Raw genomic sequence first — 24044 nt, forward strand, 5'->3', positions numbered from 1 at the left:
TCAGGACTGGGAAGCTGCTTCAAAAGCAGCATCATGCTTTGGGCAGCATTGCTCCCAGAGGACAAGAACTTGTGAAAAAAAGTCCAGAAAGGCGCAACAATCACCCTCACAAATTTGAAAACAATGAATTACGAGGAAAGATTAAAATGACGAGGTTGGTTTGGTCTAGAGACAAGGGCCACATGGTAACAGCTCTGAAATAAGTAAAAGGTCTCTGCAAAGAGAGGTGAGATGTACTCTTGCTCTACGTGCGCTTGCACAGGATGGGAAATAAAGGCTAACATTTTAACAGTGAGATCTCAGACATTCAGAAAATAAAGTTTTCTTCGAAAGCCTAAGAATGGGAACAGATCATCTACAGAAGTACAAGAATAAAGCTCTCTTCCCAAAGGTTTAAAAAACGATTAGACAAAGAGGTGTCAGAAATGGCTTATGTACAGTTATACATGCCTTCAGGTGGAGGGACAGCCTAGACAACTCAAACTTCCTTCCAGACTTACTTTCTGTCACTCTTTACAAATTTATCCCAAAATGCAAATTTGGCTCATTCAAAAATTGAATCCAAACCTTCTAATTTTTAAAACATCAAAACTGTTTTAATGTGCTTTCACTGTTTTATTTCATAACATTGAAAATGTAACTTGGCTTAATGAACAAAAGATAAAACAATCTAAACCCAAAATGTTTCAACGTAACGCTCATAAAACATGTATTATGGTGACCCTCTGTATTACTGTTTGTTGCCCACCAAGCCAAAAGATCCATCCTCCACAGAGCTCTTAGCAAGATAATCAAGATAATTACATTACCAGAATTCCAAGATTCCAACAATATTGTTCCATATTGTTTCCATTGTTGTGTTCACATCAGAATATGAATAGAAGTTGGATCAGTTATAGTATCAGTCTTGGCGACAATCTGAAAACCAGACTGTTATCTACCAGAGAGAAGAAAAAGATTAAAAAAAAGGAAAGCAGCAGCTGAAAACATGCTCAGGAACTCAGGAGAAAATTGTTTTCAAGAGACATGAAACTTTGGAAATAATGAGACTACAGTATTTTGCTCTTTCTTAACTCTAGAGACTCAGAATTTGCAGCAAGCCCTAGGCTAGATTAAAACATTTTTACTACATACTGAGCCTGACTCTGCAGTATGTTTCTTTGGTCATGATAGCTTAATTTCAGAGGAACAAGGCAACATTAAAAACTGCTCTGTGACTATCCATGTTTCCTAATCTCCTCTGAGATTATTTTTAATGAAGGCAAGAAGACTTCTTTTTCAACTAAAATAATCCATCTCACATTTGTCTCCAGACCTTTAATTGTTTAATGCAATTTCCCTCAGAAGATGTTCAGTTTCACCTATACAATCTTTTTTTCCCAAAAGACTAATCAGTATTTTGAAATATAAAGTTACTTAGTTTATGAATTGCCTTGACTTTTCAAACAAGGCAAACTGAAGTTCTAAGAAACAATACCATTTACAGTGTTTTCCCCCATTCAATGTATGCGAACTCTTGCGAATGGTAGCTTCTGCCAGTTGGGATTCTGGTTGTCAGAGCAGTAAAATTTTGCTTTCCAAAGCTCATTCTTTACGCACTGCTGCAGAACCTTGCATTTAGCACAGAATTGCCACGTATGCACATGCAACTGAATTGTTCATTTATAGGGGAAGGTGGAAAGCATATTTTCAGTGTAGAGTGAAAGAAGATAATAGTTAAACCAACAAGGGCCATGCACGAGAAAGGAGATGGAGAGCATGGTAAAACAAGTCAATTCTGCTGGACTGAAGCTGCCAGGCAATACCATTTCTTTACTAACAACACTAATACTCTACGTATAGCCTAGATCCCTAACAGGCAAAAGAATGTTTTAAGAAAGGGAGGAGGAACGCTACTGCAAAGAGTTCCTTCTTGTCTCTTTTCAGGGGGTTTAAGAAAACAGATACCAAGTGCTCGCAACATTGCAGAAATGTCTTGAATTTCTTTACGGTCTGTGTCCACTAAGTTTCAGGGGAAATTTCCAAAGAGGCAGCCCCAGACACACTGCTGGAGCGCAATACACTGCAAGGATGCCACATTTAGCTTCGTCCTTTGGGAAGAACACACAGGTGTTTCGAAGGAATGCTTCGCCTGAAACCTGCCTTTTGATTATTATGGCTTTGGAGACCTTCTGAAAAGAGAGACCTGACAAGGGCGCTGAGCTTTGTTTAGAGAACTTAATCCTCATTCTCCCAGCTGCTGACAGGAAAAGGCCACGTTTTGCTTAAGTAAAAAATTCCTTTCTTAGAATCAAGGGATGAAAGTAGTAGAGAAGAGCAAACACCCTCCCTGAACAGCAGAGCTAAAACACCCAACAGCTGACTGTTAACAGCAGCAGAAACAGCTTTTTCTATTCTACGATATATATCAGGGTAAAAAAATCTCTGCCAGGTGGCATTAGGCATTATACGGATACGAAAACCATCCAAATAATAACCCGATCCTGTGAGATACCGAGTTCCTCCCTCCTGTCGAAATGAATGGTGCAGAGGGTGCTATGGATGTAACCCGAGCAGTGTATCACACTCCAAAGCCTACAAAGCATAAGCCATTCCAGTGTTATACTGAGCGTTATTTGAAACATTTCCAAAAAGAGAAAACCCCACTGTTCATTTAAACTGAAATTCAGATCTTGGATGCACATGTTGCCATGAGCTTTGATTTCCATTACTCCTACAACACTGATAGCGTGAGTCCGAGGAAAAAAAATCATTCAAAGTGTTCATAGATTTGATTTTTTCCCTTAAAGACCTATATTCTTGCCAGTGGCACACAGACCTAGAGACTTCCAAACATATTTCAATATGTTCAATATTACAGGCTTGTAGTAAATATAATTTGAAGCATTACAGTCCATTCCATGAAGCAGTTCTATTAACTTTCTTTTAAAAAAAAAAATGTTTATCCATTAGTGGAAGAGTTTGTACTAGGTGTGCATTTGTTGCTGTTCCTTCAAAAATCGGACCTAGCTTGACCAAGTAATAAACCAGTAAACCCTCCAGGCTGTACTAATTCAGACCCTAGGGACCTGAAGAGTTGGATTTCCTGACAACGTCACTTCCAAAGGAAATACGCCAACTCAGCAGGACTTTTCCAGCAGCCTTAGTTCCTGCCTGCCCAAGGCTATAGCAGGCTGTGCAACAGCACACTGGATGATGCACTGTTGTTCATCCCAGTACTTGGAAACACAGGCAGATCTGATGAAGAGTCAGAATGGGTGGAGAAAACAGACAGAGCTGGACTGAAAACCTGAGAAAAAGCACTGGAGGTAAAACCAATAAGCCTAACAAGCAGCAGAAGTGAGCTGAGAAACGAGGGCAGTGGGAACTATATAAACTCGCTCAAGGAGGGGAATGGGCTGGGGACAACCGAGTCGAGTAGGAACAAGAGTCACTGGATGCTTCTCTATAGCTTAGCATGGCACTTTGGTTTGCTGAATCTCATCACTCCTCTGTGGAAAAATCTTTCTGCAAGGCCCTGGCAAAATGTCCTGTCTCTTCCAAGTGCTAGACACATGGAGATTTGTAACCTATTATTTGTGCCACTTACTCTGTTCACTCAAGGAAAAAGTTTTGTGCAGTGGATATGCATGGTCATCATGCTGCATCATGCTTTGGCATGATGGGCGTGCGCACTACGCAACGGGACTTCTGTTTTCCATTTGCTTTTTTCAAGTCTAAGCAATCACCTATAAAACCACAATATGTTAAAAGCACACATAAAAAAATCACCAACTTACCCACCCACCCACCTACTTAGGAGATGGTCGAATTAGTGTTACTGCTGCAGGATTTTTAATAAAGGGTACTTATTGTTGCCTGTAGAATCCTTTCTCAGTTTTTGACAGAAACTTAAAAGGTAGGTAAGGTAAACAACCATGAGTAGAAAAAATTATTAAAAAAAGAAAAAGAAAAGGAATAATCTCCAAGTAATGCAGCTACATGCTCTGCCATGATCTATTTCTCCCAGCACTACCTGGGTGTGAAGCCAGCAGGAACATCTAAGCCACTCTTTTCTCAGGCAATGCCTGGTTCTTTGCTCCACTTTTCTATGTGCTCAACCTGAAAACCTAGGACCTAACTGGCAAGCACACTGAGCACACACAAGTGCCACTGACATCAGGAAGGCCATGCTTTACCTTGAGTAAGTGCGTGCCAAGGGATCGAGCCCAAAGTGCCTCAAACCAAGCATGTGATAGAACAACAGCATGATTTCACAAGTGGATCCATTGAAAGAGTCAGTCCAACCAAAAGCTGGTTTTCCTTCTGTTTTGGTGGGGTTATATTGAGGTCACATCAGTGATCTGCTCCACCATGCAGCTGCCTAAGTACCAGAGACAAGCAGAGAGAGGGATCAACAGCAAGGAGGTATACGCTCCTGCTGGCATGCTAAGTTAAGCTGGTTTTACCAAAATGTGAAACCACAACCTGGGTGTCATCTTCTAGCCTGAACTGTCCTCTGCCTTGATGCTCAATCTGCAAAGTAGGGGGACAGATATCTCTTTGTCTAACCGTGGAGATTTGTGAAACTAAGCTGAAGTTAATGAACATTCAGATACTATAATGATGGGTGTCTCAGGAAAAAAAAACACGAGGAAATGAATAATTATGGCCCCAGCAGGGTTTGAATAGCATGCAGTAAATAAGGCAATGGTCACACATTGAACAATGCAACTAAAAAAAAATACTGAATAGGGACTCATTAAGCAAGTGCTGCCCATCCTTCGGACTGAAGAAAGCAGGGGTCCAATGGAAAAGCTATCTGTTATCGTGCAATTAAAGACTGCATAGTAATGCATATGCACAGAGGTCAAACAAAGGTTGCGTGTGCAACATAAATGCAGACATTTTGAATGCAACACTAGCAAGGGTATTTTCATCCAAGTTTGTGCTTGTGTAGCGTGACTTCCTCTGAATATAAAACTTACCAGGCACTGTTTACAGACTTGCCATCACTTTAGATCTATAAATTGCTTTTCTAAATGTCATGTTACTCTCCTTAAAATGTACTAGCTTGGGTGCATTAAGCACTTAGTTGAATTCTTTGGTCCAGATCAGGCAGGAGGCCAGATTAACAGATTCAGTTTGGAGTACTGACATTGGGACACACACCTTTCCTCCACCACATCCCTCCTACAGTTCTTACGATGAGGCCAAAACACGGTTGCCCTCACTCCATGAGTGAAGATCCTGTCTGTGAGACAGGCAAATGAATGAATGACAAAACTCTCTTTGCCATTCTGCAAGGGAAATTTATTCTATATTGTTTTAGATTAAGCTGCCCTGAGAAAAACGATGGGCACTTAACATGAAACTAGCTCGTAGCCTAAGTGGGCTGCCATAGGACCACTCAGATTCTGAAAGCCATTTGGTCCAGCATATGGAATAGCAACAGTCTGTTGCTGTTTATATATATCTATCTACAAATATTTCTATGGCCTTTGTCACCAGTGGAGACAGCTGCTTCCAATTAATGTCTCTCGTAAACAGCTCTCTGGAGTCAGACTGCATTATTATTTCCATTTTGCAGGAGAGAAGGTGAAACAGGAGAGCAGACCAGATTCACAAAGGTATCTTTGTGCCTAACACCCACTGAAATCAGCCGAACTTGGTTCAACCACAGCACTTTTGTGGATCTGGATCCACAAATCAGATGCGCATCTAGGTCGGATTATACTACAAAGATGCAAAATCAACTTAAGACTTTTAACTCTCACTCTGGTTTTCTATCTTTAAAAGGTCATTAGCAGACTGAACACAAAATTGTCTATTCAGAAATTTGAGGTGTATTATTTCCTTTAGAAATGTCCTCTTTTCTGTTACTACCAAGACAATACTAAACAGACAAGAGAAATTTGGAGGGCAGGGGGAGGTGGTTTTTTTAAACCAAATGGTTGCAATGGTGGGTTTAATGGCTCTTTTTCATGCTGTTTCTGACTTATTTTTCCCCCAATATTGTCCAAACACTATTAGAAATAGTACGCCAATAAACACTGAAAATATAAAAACCATTAATGCTGTCACAGTAAGAAAAATCTTGCCATTTTAGCTAACAGTTTTGGAAGCACAAACTTCTATATATCTTTTAGATCTATACAACAATATAATAAAGATTTACAACAACACCTTTAGTTACCTCTGAAAAGTCCTTATGTCAGATATAAGCGTTAAACCTAACCACAGGGCGAAAGCTCTCCTCTAGCTCTGCAAGTCCGAGTATGGAAGGTGTTTGCCCACCAGCAGAAACGTATCGTTTGGAGAGAAGTGAGAGCAGTACACCATCACGGGAATTTTTTCATCAATTCTCATTTCCTCTATTTGCCGACCGCTTGCCATCACATCCATGGCAGGGCTGCAGCCCTTCCCTGATGTAACACCCATCTAACAGCACCCACCGAAAGCATGAAGGTGCTTCCCAGAAGCAGCAATGTCGTCTTAGCACCAGGACGCAAACACATACAGGAGGAAGCATTTGTTCTTAGCAGGTGTTGGTGCCCACAGTTGTAAAGCTACAGATTACATTCCCTCCTTGCTCTCTAAACACGCAAAGGACCCTGCAAATACATCGCTTACAGAGCTTGCAGAAAAATCAGATCTTCTTCACCTATTAGAAACAATGTGTTTTAGAGACTGAATTTATTTTCCCTTTGTTTTACATCACCTAGGCCTTTATTTCTCTCTGTTATCTAAAATAAACATAAACTATTTGTTACAGAATGAAGGATATGTAAGCTGATTTTACCACATTTTTGGGTGGTGGGATGCTAGCTTAGTGCACAAACATGTTTCAAGGGAAATGTGTTCAGCAGCCCCTTCCCGGGGCTGAAAGAAACTTGGTTAAAAAGGTTAGATTTTTACATAAACAACTGCCCAGGCACTTTACGTGCTTCCATAACTTAGCAGCATTCCATTTTATTTATGAGATTTACTTTGCTCTTCTTTGGTGGTACTATTTTGTTATTAAATAAAACACATACATGACTCAAGTGCATGTCCACAGAGCTAGAAAGAGTCTAGGGCTTTTTTTCCCCCCAAAGAAGAATTTCTGATCTATTTATGAAAAAGTTACAATATTGTATTTAAAAAACAAAATACCAAAGTACAATGACAGTAGATATTCCAGACCGAATCCTCCTCAGGTTATATACAGCATAGCATCCCCCTCCAGCCCAGAGAAAAGTCAGCTTAAGTTAAGTATTAAAAAAACCCTCAAAAACCAAACCACCACACAGTACTGTTAATAACCATCCACAACGATAGTGTCAGCTATCACTGACTGCTACTAAAAGATACTGGATCAATCCCAAACATTTTGGAGAACACCGTTTTAAAGGGAACCGACCAGTAAAACTATCAGAATATAACTATACTTCCATATCTAGGTTTGCACGGAGACAGGAATCTAAGAGAAAGAAGAATTTATGTACATTTAATACAGCCACTACCAAGGAGGAACCATTACACATACCAGCATCTCTGAAATACCAGCATTTCATACAGAGCAGCAGTTCCATGCCCAAATTTTCCCATGTGAACAAGCCTCTCCCTAGAGAGTTTAATCCTTACTGTCCAGCTAAAACGCCTACTGCAACTGTGGTATCCCTATTTGCAGCAAGAAACATCTCTAAATTTCCTTTATTGCAGCTATAGCTGGGATTTTTCCTGTCTCCTTTCTTTTTTTTTTTGAAGGGAAGAAATGTTAATAACAATTGATTTGGACAGAATCTGGTATTAAACTTTACAAAAGCCATCATTACTGCAGGCAATTTTTTACCTTCCTTCTTTTTACTGATGCCTTCTGGTATATCATTATTTATTTTCCAATTTATAAGGCAACAAAAATAAAAAATAAAGTACATCTTCAGGCAGTTACTAACAACTGAACTGCTAAGAGAACATACAGAAAACTACATTTAACAGATAATAGAGTTTATGAGGTGTTCCAGCGCTTTGAAAACTGATCTGAAAGAATGCTCCCAAAGCCTAAATTTATTCACCAAACTGAAGTCAGTAATGACAGATTCAGAAGGCAGCGACGTTATTTCTTCACCTGTAGGTGTATTTTCAGCTGGTGACTTCCCACAGGCAGCTATCTTTCATTCAACAAAATCTACTTGGTGGCCCTTACTCAAATAGAATATATTTAATAGCTTAATACTGAGTTTTCATTTGTTACTTGGTCACGATAGAAAAGAGGTTAGTATAATGTCATAATGATCTAATCAATATGCATTCAGATTTAAGAAGAAACACGTAGTTTGGTTCGGCTTCCAACAGCTAATTTGCACGGAAAGAATAAATCAGAGCAAGTCTCAAGAGACCACCGGATCGCCCTGTGACGGAGGGACCCAGCTAATCCACCCAGCAGAACAGCGTATCTCAGGAGGGCGCCTTTTCATCAACCCGATGTCAGAAACTTCTACCCTGTATGAAGATGCTGCATAACTTATGCTGAGGCATCTTAGTCAGTAAGAGCTTCTAATATTAACACAGTAAGCAGCATCTATTTGGGCAGAAAGAACCAAAACAAGCTCAGTTAAAGCCAACACTGAGGAGAAAGACCACGCGATGCTTGTACTTGCCTTATATTTCTAATAGAACTGAGTTGCCAAAAGGAGATAAAACTGATTTACGTACTCTGCACAGTATGTTCTGTTCTGAGCAGTGTGGGAAATGCTTTTATCTTCATTCCTTACACAGAGTATTGAATTAATAATTAATTTATTTAATACATATCTTGCTTGATCACTACATATGTAATTGTGGAATTGGATTGTTAATCACTACATTTCAGTATATGATTTTTCTGCGGTTTTTCATTAAAGGAAAATCTAGCTGGCTGCTGTAAAGCTTCACTCTGTATAGAAGTTGCCACAGTTAGTAAAAATCATGGCAACTTCTGCACAGAGTGAACCTGAACAATAGCAAATTGGGTATTTTTAAGTTCTTCATTTCTGATTCAAGGCTGACTTGCAAGGATTTCCCAGTTTGACCTTTAGTCACTTCATTTTCTTAAGTAAACACTGTGAAGAAAAAAAAATAATCTTTTTTTTTTTAAAAAGAGGAATCTGTGCTACTCCTGCTTTTTCACCTTAAACAAAAAAAAAAAGGAGGCGGAGAGGGAGGGAACATTCTCTTATTGCTTAGGCTGACCAGACAGACACAAGACAGAGCAGTCCATCAAAAGCCTTGGACAGTACCTAACCCAGGTAAAGGAAGAAACTAAGCCCATTTGTTTCTGAAGCTGTGTCACTTATGCTGAATTTCCCAGGGCTACTGCAGAGTCACCAAGACATTCTGTGGTTAGCAAGAAAGAGAAATTTGCTAGAAACCTCCTGCAAATGAAACCCAGCTGCTTAAGCACAATCCCAGATGTCTCCTGCACCGTGTGGCTTTGATAGATTAAATTGAGCATAAGAAAGAGATGAAATATTTATGAAAATTAAATTTGCAGGATGCATGTCAGTAAGCCTGAAAAACACTTTTTCAAACGAAGACAGGAAACCACATTTTTCACCCAACCGGGTTAGGTTAGGTTATAGCAGTGGTATTCATGGAGCTCCCGAGATGCTTATGTTTCCTGCAGACTGCTTAGCTTTTATTCAAACCGCTCATTCCAGAAACAGCAACCACAAATACTGTCTCTGACACCAGTGTATCAAACATTTATAAACAACACACTCAAATGAAATATTATGTTTTACTCCTTATCCACCAAAAGTTTATTGTATTTTGAAGGCTAGGAAAAAGCTCAAATCACATACAGTACTCTGTGTTAATGATACTGTGCCCCGGACACCAAATACTGCTGCAACGAACAAAACCCCCCTGGTTCCACATTTAAGGGAATGTTATTGGATATTTAAGCAAATTAATATATTCTGAGACATCTTCAGACTATTTGTTCATCAAAACTTCATAGTTGTATTGGCTTCCTCAGAAGAGCAGTGAAAGGAAGAGTCAAAGTGGTAAAAGAGCAACAGAAAGCATAAATTAATTACGATAGTATTTACAACTAAATGAAGCCATGAAAGCACTAAATACCTCCATTTTTCCAATTATAAGTGTCTTGCATAAAACCCCCAAACACAGCTAGCATCTCTCTCTCTCCACGGCCCAGGTCTTGCCTGTCTCCGCAGATCTGTTACCGCTATGGTAAGTGCTACTGCAGAACACGATCGGGTTTTCCTTCACTAGCTGTTCCTACCTTCCATCCTTCTGCAGGCAACTGTCTTGGAAAGGGCGGCACTCTCTTTCAAGGCGCTTTTCTCTCTCTCTTTTGCGGCAATTGAGAAACCCAGAAGAATTTTTTAGGGAGTTAATCTTTGTGATCATTTAGCACTCAATTACTTCAAAATCCTGCCTGATACAAGTATCCATTCAAATCCAGAACTATGGCTTCACACAGATGTGGTCCTCTCAGCAAAGCAAAACTAACACACAGGATCAATATTTATTCTGTGGATGCATAATAAAGGGGCTGCAGCTCTCTGAGAGGCTCACTGAATACTTTTGAAACAGAAATCAAAAGGCCGTTAACTTCAGCAAAGCAGGAACAGAGACAAATCTCATGTTTGCCGTTGCCCTTGTGCTCCTCAAACACCTCCCAAGCACGTTACAGGGCCACTGGATGAGCCAGGACAGCAGAGCTGTCCCAGAGGAGATCAGGGGTTTATTTGAAGAAGCCCAGCAAGTGACATTTCCCAAACCCTCTTTCAAAAAAGGAGCAACAAATATCCCATTTCCTTTTCACGGGATGTTTATATGCTAAGACTCGAGTACCTTTTACACTGCTAAGCTAATGCAAAGGCAGATTTCAGCAGAGGAAGAACAATACACTTTCTTAGTGCACATGTTTTGAGTTGTATTTATATGAACACGCTGTGTCTGAAGCAACAGTCCAAAATTTGCTGATAGATGATCAGTACCATTGCAACATCACAGTAACTCCACAGACAAACAGATGTCATAAAAATCAGTGGCATTAGAAAATATCTCCCCTACAGTCAGTTTGCAGCATAAGATACTAAAAAATAGTAGAGCTGCAAATAGAAGTTACTAAACAGATGTGACTATCCTTGGTCTGGATAACCAAATGGACACACGAGTCCTGTTATTTTTTTAAAGGAGTTAAGACTCCACTTCTGCAAAGTACTCAAGGAAGAGAGTTGTCCTGTCAGTCTCAAAAGGACCATTTAAGTTTAAAATCATATAGGTGTTTGAAGTAACCTACTGAGTAAATGCTTCATGGTTACTTTGGCTAACACATAGCACATTTAGTTTCAGTCGACTTAAATATTCTGCTTTCTAGCGATGAATCTGGAACAAAAGGCATTCACAAATCACACGAGTGAAATGTTCGTTAAACTGCAAAACAAGTAAGGCCTTCAAACCCACTATCTTTGTCAAGGCCAGACAGCTGAGGACCTGACACTCGGTGCATGATAAACTCCTGTTCAGAACAAGTGGGTGCAAAGTAATGCTTCATGTGTCCTGGGTTGAACCGTATCTCCTAGAAAAACGACGAGGGAGGGAAGAAAGGAAGGAAAGATCCTAGTATTGCTATCTTCCCTCCAGGTATGATGCTGAAGAGATCAGATTTCAAGCATCTGTGATGCTTACCACAAGCTGCTTTTATTGCTGATTAATAGTGAGAGATTAATAGCTGGGGATGCCACATAATAGCTGCAGTATAAAACTCTTGAACACACAGTCATGGTTATGCATTTAACAGCTGGGTTCATACTTTTAGTGGATTTTGCCATATGGTAACCAGGATCAGTTTACACTCACAAGATTACTACTTTAAACATGTGCTGTACAACTACACTGCACAGCTACCTCTAAAGTAACGCAGCCCAAAGGTTACCTATCCTCGTGTTTTCCAAATCATCCTTCAGCTTTTGACAGGCCAAACAATGTCAGGTCCTATCTCCTAATTCCCAGAATTTTTAGCTTTAAGCCTCCGAGTGTTAAAATGCATTGAGGAGCAGCAAATATCAGAGGCGGGAGGTGGAGGCCTGGCACTTCGCCAGACAACAACTAGACCAGCAGGTGAATGTGAATTTTTTTTGGATTAAACCAAACTACAGTACTGCCTGCTAAATCCCTTGAGCAGTGAACTGTATGACAAGTAATTATACCAAAGAATTTTGTTACATCAGGTTTATATATTCACCAGATTGCAACGATAATTAACAATCGCGTCTACTCAAAGTCCCTGCGGCTTTGGATCTGTCAATTGTAAAGGCTGATATGTCGCTCCACGGCATGAGGCTGAAGTATACCAACAGAGAGCACCATAGGCATAAGCATTACACTCCTCCTCAAAGATACAACTGGCTCCTGCCCAGTCTTCGCATACTTTCTCCCCCGTATTTTTCCCGAATGCTACGCTCTTTCATTCAGAGAGACTTCTCTGTGATTTCCACATACCGGTTTAGGACAAGGCTATGACATGGTCGGTGCCTATTAGAAAGATGCTCATTTGTGGCTCCATTTCAGATGCCACCAATGGTAGTACGGGAAGATGGAAAAATCTACCAAATCAATATCCTGCCTCTATCCCATGTGGGTAAGATGGGCAGGAAATCTCCATTTTTACAGTAAGTTAAGGCTTACACTTCATTCCACATATAGGACTGATACAGCTGTGCAGTGCCAGATGCAAGGGATTTGGACCAAAACTACAACTTTGCCCCAAAACTCAGCCTCTTGTGCAACATTTCTTTCTTTTTTTTGAGCTGAACTTTGCTCAGACTATGGGATAGAAGGGAGTTTTCCAAAAAAAGAAGTAGCATTTTGGCAAGAAGAGCTCTTGTCACCCAATTCCTTTACAACCCTCTAGTTTGCATCATCGAGCTCAATTAACCATTTTTTCTAAATGTCCAGTTAAATTAGGTTTTGGCCTAGTTTAAAGAAGAGAAGATTAAATTCAGCCAAAAATACCCAACCAACAGATAGAGATCAGCAATAGCCAACATAGGTTTGTCAAGAACAAATCATGTCAAAAGTATTTCAGGTCCTTCTAGGACAAGGTATAGGCCTTGTGGACGCAAGCATGACTGCACATGAACTGCAGGACAGGGCTAGTATTCAAAAATGTTCTCAAGAAGTTGTAGAAATGATCGGGAGAAGCTGGAGTGCATGCACACAAGCAACTGCACAAATAAAGAAACACTCTGGTCTGAGTTCTGCATTTTGAAGAATATATGGAGAGACCGAAAAATGCACAGCAGAGGTCAGCAAGAGTAATTGGAGACACTCAAGACCAGACAAATAGAACTGGACTTGAACTGGAGCAAAGAATCCAGAGTACCCCTAAGACTAATTTTTCTAGTGGTGAGAATAGGGAGGCACTGGAACCCATTGCCTGGAAACCTGTGGTCCCCTCATCACTGAAAGAAAGTCAAATACTGGTAACAAACATCGTATGCACGTCAGAGGGACTGACTAAACTCTTGGCGTTGCCTTCCTGCCCTATATCCAGTGCAAATCTGCCATTACATCAATGATATAACTATGTTTCATATTAGTAACCATGTGGAACCATCAGGATCTCCCCAGACATATGTACAGGCAAAAGGCAGACTCCACAGGCTAATAATTCATGTCCCCACTGTGATTAGCCTGCAAGGAAACAGAAGCTTTGGAGGGAAAGAATAGAAGCATCTACTAAGCAAATTTAAGCTAGAATTAATACAGCTTTAGAAAACCTTGCTGTCAGCCTGAGGCACAGACTGAATTACTAAAAGACTTCTTAATTTGATTTTAAGCTCTCTTTTCATAACAACTTCTGGCCTTGAAACTGCCTAGAGCAATGGGACTCTGACCCATAACCCAAAGGGTAGGAGGAAACAAAGTACTACAGTCAGGTAACTTAAAAAGAAGTAAATACATAAAGAATATCATTACACAATGCAGGGCTTTACAAGGGTTTTTTTTCAGGGATTTAGCTCCTAAAATTATCCTAAAGCACTCAGCTTCAACTGCTATCGCTTTGTCTTTCTTTAATTGCTGAAAGATTTTGGGCCAGATTCCATCTCATGTTCAGTATTTCGGAGGACATGGAGCTGGTGAGAGCATCCACAGGAACCTGCATGGGTGCTCCCTGGCAAAGATTCCCCAGCACAAGCCTCTCGCCCTCTGAACGGTGCTGGCAAATGAGAAACATAACAGTCCTCGGAAGGGAAACAATTCTGTGCTGAACGAGCCACTAGGTACATTTCCTCAAAAGTCTGTACAAGTGCTCAAAAGTCAAGAAAAGCTTTCACTCCCAACTGCCGGGAAGTTGGGAACATATTTCAAATGCAAACTGTGAACTCATGAGCAGCTGGGTTTCAATTCATGCTACTGGGAATCTCCTGCTGACATTTGTAGTTACACTGTTGATAAGACACAATATATGAGGATCTTATCTTTTGGCATAACTTTTGCATGCTTGTCTTTGTGCCTGGAATTCTGCAGAGAGGGAAACCTCTTAGTCTCTTTGGGACAAGAGAAGTTTTTTGTGCACATCTTCCAACAACCTACTGCATTTCTTCTACAGATCTGCCTAATGCCCTTGCAGATGCTCTGAAGTCAGAATACACGTGATTTCCTTGAAGGTCATCGCACCAAGATTCTCGGTATCTTTAGGAGCACATTATTTTGGCATGGATAACTCTGAGGATAACCTAAGAACCCCCTTGTTTCTCAAGGGATTGCACAAAAAGAAGCGTCAAAGCATTTACCCATCAAAATTTTAAAAGGGAACGGCGAAACAAATAAGACCCAGAAACATTTATGACTCCTGGTTTCGGGGGAGTTGATGCAGCCCCAGCTGCACTCCCCACTTCGGCAGCAGAGGGTGCTGGCAGAATACCGAGGGTCCCTGCAAAAATATCCATGGCTGGTCTGTCAGGTGTGACTGCAATTTGTCCAGAACGTGCACTTCACACAAGTATCACTTAGGAAGAACAGTACCAGCAAAGGGTTTTAAACTAGGTTTTCAGTACCACCCAAAGACTGTCAGATCTGCTCATCCCACGCAAAATTGTGCAGCGTGCTCGCTCCTATGCCTCAGATACAGCTTCTGTGGTCAAGTCTGAAAACGAGGTCAAACATTAAATACAAAACATCGGTCCAGCCATTCCTGTGATTCAAGGAGAAAATGACCAACCAAGGATCGCAAGCTTGAAACTGAACTGCGTACACCGTTACGCTTGGTACAGACTCCTGCAGCCCAACTGCTGCTCTGAATCCCGCTGCGCAGCTGCCGCGCTCTCTCCAACCCAGCAGCTCCTGCGGACACCATGTCCACTTCCCACCACATGAAAGCTTTCAGGACAAATGGACTACAGGAGTGGTGCTGCTGCTTCTGCTCCTTAGTTTTATCATGTCTTATTAGGAAGCCAGATCAAAATCATCTCAAGCGTCAGAAAAACTCATGGTTAATGCTGAAGGGCTGTAGGTGAGGTCACAGAAAGTTTATCTGTTTAGTTAACGGAACTGACTAATTTATGGGGAGAAAGAAAAACCTTCCTTGCTGTGCCAATTTTTTTTCTCTTTTCAGTTGTGATACTCAGCTTGCTAGCTAACTGCTTCATGAAGAAAACATCCAAGCCAAAACCCCAAGGGTGTTTCATTAAATTATTTACCACTTTTTAAAAGACACTAAGCTTAACAGAAAAACGTCTCTTCAACGACAGCAATTTTACAGTTCTTCCAAAGAACATCAATACGTGAATGGAGCGCACTACCGTAAGCGCATTTCTAAACTCCCGAAAACACGCCGCGTCTTTTACTGCATCCTGAACTTGTTTTCGAGGGCAGTTGTTGTAAGAACGCTTCAAACCCATTAACACAGGTTCCTTATTTTCAGCCTCCGTGATGAATAAAGCTACTATGATTCCGCTGTCAGTCAAAATTCTGCCTTATTACAGTCGCTGCTTCCTGCTAATTAGGGCCCCCTTTTCTTATTAGCCGTGTCAAATTTTTGCTCCTTGATGGGTAAATGCGGCGTTTTCCCTTATAATTAGCATGACGCTTTCCTGTGAAAGCTGAAGCACGAACAAGCCCGCTCTTCCTCCGAAAGCAGCGCAACGTGTCTTAGTCTACAGTTACTACCACAACCCCGCTCGCTGTTAAAAGGGGTGGAAGAGACAGAAGTTACAAAACAAAGCGTAAGCCTAAACCGCTCCAGACTCCTAAAGGCGGGTTTAATCTAAGGCAGTCGCGTTGAAAGTTCTCCTGTCGAGCGGGGCGAGCGGTCTCAAGTTGCGCTCCCCGAGAGCGAGCAGCGCCGGCAGCCGCTCTTCGTGCCTCCCCCGGCACGCCGCCCGCGCCCGCCAGCCCTGCGCCCCGCGGCAGCATCGCCCGCCCCGTCACTCCGAGCAGCCCGGCGGCACCGAAACGCCAGCCCTGAGCCCAAAACCTTCACCCCCCCCGCCTCGCTCCGCCGGCGGACACCTTCCCGAAGCCCGCCGCCCCCCGCGCCCCGGCTCACCTCGGGCGTGCAGCCAGAGCAGCGCCAGCAGGGCCAGGCGCCGCGGCCAGCGCCGCTCCTCCCGCCGGCCCATGGCAGCGGCCGCCGGCCCCGGCCGCCTCCTCGCCGCGCCCCCTTCGCCGCCGGCTCCTGCCCCCGGCCGGCTCCGTCAGGCGGCGGGGCAGGGCTGGCGGCGCGCCCGGCGGGAGGGAGCCGGGCGAGCGGCGACCCGCCGGGCTGCCACCCCCGCGGCTCGGCCACAAAGGGGCGGCCGGGACGGGGACGGCGGCGGGGACGGCGGCGGCGCGGGGCCGCCCGCCCGCTGCCCTGGGGGAGCGGGCAGCAGCAGCCGCCGCCGGGCGAGGGACCCCTCGGCTGCCGCCGCCCCGGCAGACCCCCGGCCCCGCGGGGAAGCCAGAGCCCTCCCGTCCGACTGCTTCGGGCTTTCGCACATCAAACGGTTTCCGTCGCCGGTAGGGAGACCGCACCGGCGCGCTCGGGAGCCGCGACCGACCCTTCGACGGGCAGAAAGCGCTCGGCAGCGGCCGCGGGCAGCAGCCGGCAACGAGGGGAAGCCCGGGGAGCGGCGTTCCTTAAGACAAGGCACCCTCCCCGCAGCTTTCCACTGGACGACTGTTGCAAACACTTTCTAAGCTGGTGTCATTCTTCAAGCACTAAATGAGCCGCTTCGACATATGCGCGGCGCATGATTTCCCTTTAAGCCTGTTAGTGCATCAGGCGCGCATACGGATTTACCGTCACCCCCGATGGTCACACAGGCACAGCGGTTGTGTCACTTCTCCGCTGGGTGCACGAAAACAAAGCCACCTCGTCTCCGGCTAGGGTTATCAGACTTCGACGTTAATCTGTTCTTGATATTTGCTCAGCAAAATATTGTTTTCAGCTGATGCGCCCATTCCGATCACTTGCCCAGAGAAAGGCTGCTCAGGTAGCACTGATGGATTCAAACCCGCAAGATAACCCGTCTACACGCCTGCCCCTTAGGACAGGAACAAGTGCTTTGAACAACTGTTGTGGCATCAAACGGCAGAAGTATCTGGTTCTACATTCTGGAACAAAACACAGGTGATATCCCTAAAACACTGAATATGGCAATGTAAAAGGAAAATTACAAACCCGCAATAAAAAGAAACTCCCAGCTACCATTGAGAAAACAACCCAAGAGCAGGGGTAAACTAGGTATTTACAAATAAACTCCATAGCAATACTAATTGTCATTACTAATGACAGCACTATTATTTTTATCTATAAGAATAAGAAAAGTGGGTTTTGTGATTCATTAGCTGGTGTTTGACAAAGTGTGTTCAGTCTGGCGCTGATACTGGACTGCTCTAGGTAATGGCACCTGTCCTGGTTTTGGCTGGGATAGAGTTAATTTTCTTCTTAGTAGCTGGTACTTAGTAGCTGTTGATAACACACTGATGTTTTAGTTGTTGCTCAGTAGCGCTTATCCTAAATTAAGGATTTTTCAGTTTCCCATGCTCTGCCAGCAAGCAGGTGCACAAGAAGCTGGGATGGAGCATGGCCAGGACAGCTGACCCGAACTAGCCAAAGGGATATTCCATACCATAGAACGTCATGCTCAGTATATAAACTGGGGGGAGTTGGCTGGGGGGGCAGATCGCTGCTCAGGCATCGGTCAGCGGGTGGTGAGCAACTGCATCGCGCATTGCTTGTCTTTTCTTGTTTTTTGGGGTTTTTTTCTTTTTTTAAATATTGCTTTTTATTACTACTATTATTATTATATTTTATTATTATTGTTAGTATATTTTATTTTACTTTAGTTATTACATTAGTCTTATCTCAACCCACGAGTTTTACTTTTTTTTTCAATTCTCCTCCCCATCCCACTGGGAGCAGGGAGGAGTGAGAGAGCAGCTGTGTGCTGCTTAGTTGCTGGCTCAGGTTAAACCATGACAGCATCTCAGTGGGCAAATTCCACTACAACACTTCGAATGGTATTTTGCTCCAAACAAGCGATCTCCCAGAAGCTTTCTGGGGAAGACCCACATCTTTGATGATGCTTAGCGAAATGGCAATCTTTGAAGTGGCCGCCTAGCAGCTGTCATACAACAATTAGTAGTAACAGAATAAAATTCAACTTAATGTGACTGAGAGTAATCTGGCCAAAGTGTTCATAAACCAGACCTTGACCAGCTGTCATAAATGTGATGAGCATTACTCTTGTCTTTGCAGTGATGTGTGGAATTTATTTTTCTCTCCTCATTGTTTTGTTTAAAACTCTACTACCTGTTTGATTACTACACCATTTTACAATGCAACACAGACATACATTTCTATGCACATGATCGGAATACATCATTTACGTGAATATAATTTTTCAGTCTTTCTCATGTGTTTTCATTGGAATATATAGCAAGAAAGTAACATGGTAGCATCTAAACTATTTTCTAATATGAGTCCTAATTACAGATTTGCTCCACACCTATCAGTTTTCATGGGAAAAATTATCTTAGCTCTAAAATTCACATTTAACCTATATGCTGTCTTCAAAAAGCACGCTTGATGTTTCCTTCCCAAGCTCCCATATAAGCACAAATAAAAACCCTTAAAGCAATGCTTTATCATCTGCTGACACCATTTTAAATGTTTCTATTACAAAAACAAAAAAATCCCAAACCACCACATATCGTACATCTTTCATCAAACGCTACAAAGCAGACCATTCTTCCTATGTCAAACATAGGATGGCACTCCTATGACCTTTTTGACTGCAAGATGCAAGAAGTATCATTATTTTGGACACTTGGGACAGACTCCACAAGCCCCAGTTTTGTGACCATAAAAGACTGGATGAATTCAGAGCTGCAAACGTTTGAATCTGAAGGACTGCCATTAAAAGTATGGGGAATCTAACTGGGATGCTTTTAGGATGCCAGCAGAACCAATGCATCAAAAAATGAGTTCCTTGTGCAGACCGAAGCAAACATAAGCATTTAAAATCTGTCTTTAATTCATGTTTGTATCTGTCCACAAACGTAACTAACAGAGTGCAGTAGCAAGGTCAAAACTCACAGTGGGAAGAACCTCAAACACAACGGAAAGCTGCACCATGACTGGGCAGTTTAAGTCAACACATGCTGGGATGGCCACGGTTAGCTAGTCTGGCTCACTGAAGGAAACGAGATGTGCAAGTAGGCATACACAAGTTAGCTGTGGTAGAGCACCTCCTGAAAGTTACTGGCTTTCTTCAGTATTAATCATCGGTGCCATCGTTTGTTGGGGTGTGGATGGCAGGAGGACTCCTTTGGACAGAAAGGCAATGATGTGTCTCTTCAAATTAGGTTTCCTTGCAAATCGATACAGGATATATGGATATCAGGACAGATTGTTCTTTGGGACAGTGGCCAGAAAGAAAGCATAAATTACTCTAACATATCTTGATCGCTTTTTGGAAGAAAAAAGGCGGGGGGGGGGGGGGGGGCGCGACATGGTTGCTTGAGACACCATTGTCATGGATTTAATGACACAAGAGGTTTCCTCTCCTGTCCCATATTCCAGTGTTTCTGATCGTAACATGAATACTACCGTCCCATTCAGCAGAGCCAAGAGGTGACAGCTCAGTGGTGGGATGCAAAGGGAAGAGAGAGGTTGGTTGTGGATACACGTTCTGCTCATCTTTCTCTGAAGTCTTCAGAGTTCAAGGTGTGAGCTGCAACTAAGGAATCTTTTTTTATTGTGCATCTTCAATGAGGAGTAGGACACTCCTGTTGTTATTAGAGCACAAAGCAAAATAAATAAGTGAAGGAAGCAATAATGTGCTATAATTACAGGGTTCATAGGCAGGCTGTCAGCACACATGGATCTTCCCCTCAATCCTGGGGAATACATCAGTATTTCACACTTATTCATACAGAGTACATAAGCAAACAAAAGTACTGCAGATTATTGCCCTGATAGGGACATTATATTTCTGAAAATGGCAAGAAAATTTTCAAGTCATCATAAATGTGGAAAAAATATTTTCGCATCGTAGAGGATGACATCATTGTTTCCATAGTTGTTAATGTCATCAGTGACATAACCATATCTTTGATTTCTTCCTGTTAATTATGCTATTTTCCTATATACTTTGTGTTCTGTAAAAGCTCTTCACCCATTAAAATCCTTTGTTAAGCAGAAGCACAAATCAAAAAAGTCTAAATTAACAACATTTCATTGCTCCTCTTTTTTTTTTCCTAGTTAAAAAAACAATCCAGTACTTATACTACAATAAGTAATACCCACAAACAGGAGGCTCTTCCTTCACACAAAACCTGCTTACCGCTGCTTTCTCCATGAAAGCTGGCAGAAATGAATTCTTTAAGGCACTATTCTCCAATATTTTTACTGGCTTTGTGGTGAAACACAGCATCCCCATTCGTGGAGCACAAACTCAAAAAGAATAAAAAGATGCTTTCACTCCACTTTGAAAAACTGAGGCATTCAAACCCAGGGACAGGCAGACAACAAAAGCTGTGACGTGCTTAGAAATCTCTGAAAAGACTCTTAAGAGGCACTGGAGAAGCGAGCTGAACCTCTTGTGCCCAAGTTTCTTCCCTCCCGCCCCGCTCCACCCATGGGGTGCTCCATCGGCAGCCCCAAGAGCAGCAGCACAGCCCAACCCCTGCGCGGGGACTGCCACCGCCTTGCAAACAGCCCCCATCCCCCTGCAGCCCAGCTGAAGGGGCCATCTAGTATTCCAGGCACGTATTCCTCTGGGTTTTGCCTTTTTTTTTTTTTTTTTCCTTTTTTCCAGAGATCTGCCAAAGTTCCCCCTCCCCTCTGCCACCTCCCCCCCATTTGGAAAGGGTAAAACGGGAGCAAGAAGGGAAAAAAATCCCATAACTTGTCCAGAGCATGCAAGGATGATTTGTGTTCTCACTTACGGGGTATGACTGTCACCGTTGATCTGCTTTCAGGACTAGATTACATCTGATAAGGGCTGACCTTATTTGAGTATTCACACATTATGCACTCATGGAGAGCACGCTGGACACAAAAGTCCCTCAGATGTTCTGGGCATCAATCACGCTCACAGCATGGAGGCTGCCAAACTTTTCTTCCCTTTAACTCGGGAGAGGAGAGGGTAGTCCAAGACAGACTTAATAAAGTTTAAAGCTGTGCCACAGTATATTTGGGGCCCATTGTCTTCTAAAAGTGTGCTTTTCAACAAATTCTCTGCAGTTACCATGGGCAACAATTCGTCTTTAACAAATTGGGGCGGGGGAGGCAGACTGTAGGGAGGAGGGAAGGCGAACAAAGGGCTTGAGAGGTCCTTTAAAAAAAAAAAAAAAAAGCCAAACAACCAAAACCCTTCTCTCTCTTATTCGCCACGTATTTACAAAAAAAAAAAATTTCTCAAAATCACTGCTAAAACCGGAGTAATTTCAAAACATGTCTTAAAGGAAATCACATTCTTAAGAACTACTGTAGACCATGCGCAAATACTTACACTCATTACCTCAAATAACACATGCAAAGAATATATTATAAACATCACTAACCACTAAAACTTTTCATCTGTTGCAATGACTGACACCTCTGTTTAAACTTTCCTGATTTCACAAGAATTACAACTAGTTTTATAAACCTTCTGTTTCAGTCTGCACCTTTATTTTAAATTATGAGAGTCAGGAGGAAATAAGAGCACACAGCAGGTGATGCACGTGCTGCTCGGAAATATATTTATGAGCAGGGCCCAGCTTAATTTGTAAAGTCTAAATTCTCATACAGTATCATCCTTACAGACAAAACAGACTCTATAGATGGCAAACTTTCATGGAAACAAACACACGGCCCAAACAAAGCATTATACCTAGCTCTCAGACATCTTTTATTCCCCATATCTGTAGACAACATGAAATGACTCTCAGAACAAGGTATGATTTGCTTCACTAGAACATGCTTGTTAACTCTGAAACCTACTTAGGCCATGTAAACTTACTTTCTTCCACAGCTGGCCACTCCAGCAGTAACAGTGAGCTAAGACATTTTTTCACACGACTGGAAATATAGAAGTACGAAATGCAAACACTCATCAACCAAAACCTTGGACAGGATGCTCTGAGCAGTTCAGTGTGTTCTCTCTTTTTCAGTTCTAGATGCTCTCAGTGATGGAGGGTTTGTTGCTGCAGTTTGGGAGATCAGTTCACAGTATGACACATCTCATCGTGGGGAAGTTATGCTGCTTTTCCAGAGCTGGTTGGTTGGGTTTTTTTCCTTCCAATTTAAAACCATATATTTCTCAGTTACATGTCAAAAGTGACTGATCCTCGAGAAAAGGAGCAGTACACTGCCAAATGAGGTGAAAAGACCTTTGGATTAAACACGGGAAAAGTATATTGAGAAGGAGGTCCTTTTCAGGCACAGGAAGATCTAGTGGCTTCCAATAAAAGGGACAATATCCAAAACGATAGCACAGGGAAACTCACTATCAGTTTCTCTAATTTTTCATTTAAGCCATTCCTAGCAGTAGTTCAGACACTCGCTGCCTTCAGGAGGTACATTTCCTAGTGAGGATCTGCTGTGGCTGTGCATCAAGTGTTGCAACACATTCTTTTTAAAATACAAACAGCAAACCATCCATCTTATCACATGTGGGGATCAGGATATGGTATGCCAACTAAAGACTGAGATTTAAATCCATGTGTCCTGTCCATAAAGCTGTGTTCAGTCTTAACTGAAGTGTTCATTAGAAAGTTTTTGGCTAGACAGCATTTGGATCACAAAGTTTCAAAAAAATCATCATCCTAGTAATAAGTCCTACCCCACCTAATAAGATTGGGTCTGCAGGTTTTTTTCTTGGTTAAAAACTAGCCTATAAACATAAGTTAAAACTTGCAATATTTTGATGAAAATAAATTAATTTCTTTACCAGTATAAGCATACACACAAACATACACATATAGATGCTCACCCCGTTAAAAGTTCATTTGTTGGTTTCAAATGCATTACCATATGATAGAATAAAAGCACATTTCTCCAACAAGCTGGATCAAAAACTAAATATGCAAAGGAAGAACGCGTCTTTACCTTTACTAAAGTTCCTTGCTCGGCAGACTATATTTCAGTAAGGAGCCAGCATTGTAAAAGGTGTCTAGGAAAGTTAAAGGAGCTTGGACATGCATTTGTCTTGATAAACCAGAAACAATTATTTATAGTGTTTTGTCATGTTCTGCCTGATCTTGCAATGAGAACCTGCACAGACCTTTATGTGATACTCCAACCAGAAGTTACCCCCACAAACTGGGAGCCACGCAGCCACCATCAGCTCAAACAACTGAGCGCCCCACAGCAATAGATCTGCCATGACTACCACTACCACAGCGACTGTATCTACCCAGCTGTTGACCCTGAGCAGGCTTGTGTCCAGATGTCTCGGACTGTGGCAAAAAAACCCCTCACTTAGCTACAAAGGCTAAAGACATCCCCAAAAGGTCACGTAACATAGCGATCTCTGCATTGACACAACACATCAGACCAACAGCTCAGCTTGTCCATATCCCTGTCTCCAATA

General features: G+C 42.3%; 1 protein-coding gene across 2 annotated transcripts in view; it reads right to left on the bottom strand.

The window, feature by feature from the left end:
• The window catches only part of BMPR1B (bone morphogenetic protein receptor type 1B), a 259034-nt gene that overhangs the window by 64999 nt on the left and 169991 nt on the right, over window positions 1–24044 (bottom strand). The window contains exon 1 of one of the 2 annotated variants that reach the window (XM_069784224.1): window positions 16526–16863. The exons of the other annotated variant lie outside the window; for it this stretch is intronic. Coding sequence (XP_069640325.1) covers window positions 16526–16598 — 73 coding nt within the window. The 5' untranslated portion in view covers window positions 16599–16863. Of the gene's footprint in view, window positions 1–16525; window positions 16864–24044 lie in introns of those variants that run through there. 2 annotated transcript variants of the gene reach the window in all.

This window comes from Haliaeetus albicilla, chromosome 1 (assembly GCF_947461875.1).
Source record: "Haliaeetus albicilla chromosome 1, bHalAlb1.1, whole genome shotgun sequence".
In the NCBI taxonomy this organism is placed as follows: domain Eukaryota; kingdom Metazoa; phylum Chordata; class Aves; order Accipitriformes; family Accipitridae; genus Haliaeetus; species Haliaeetus albicilla.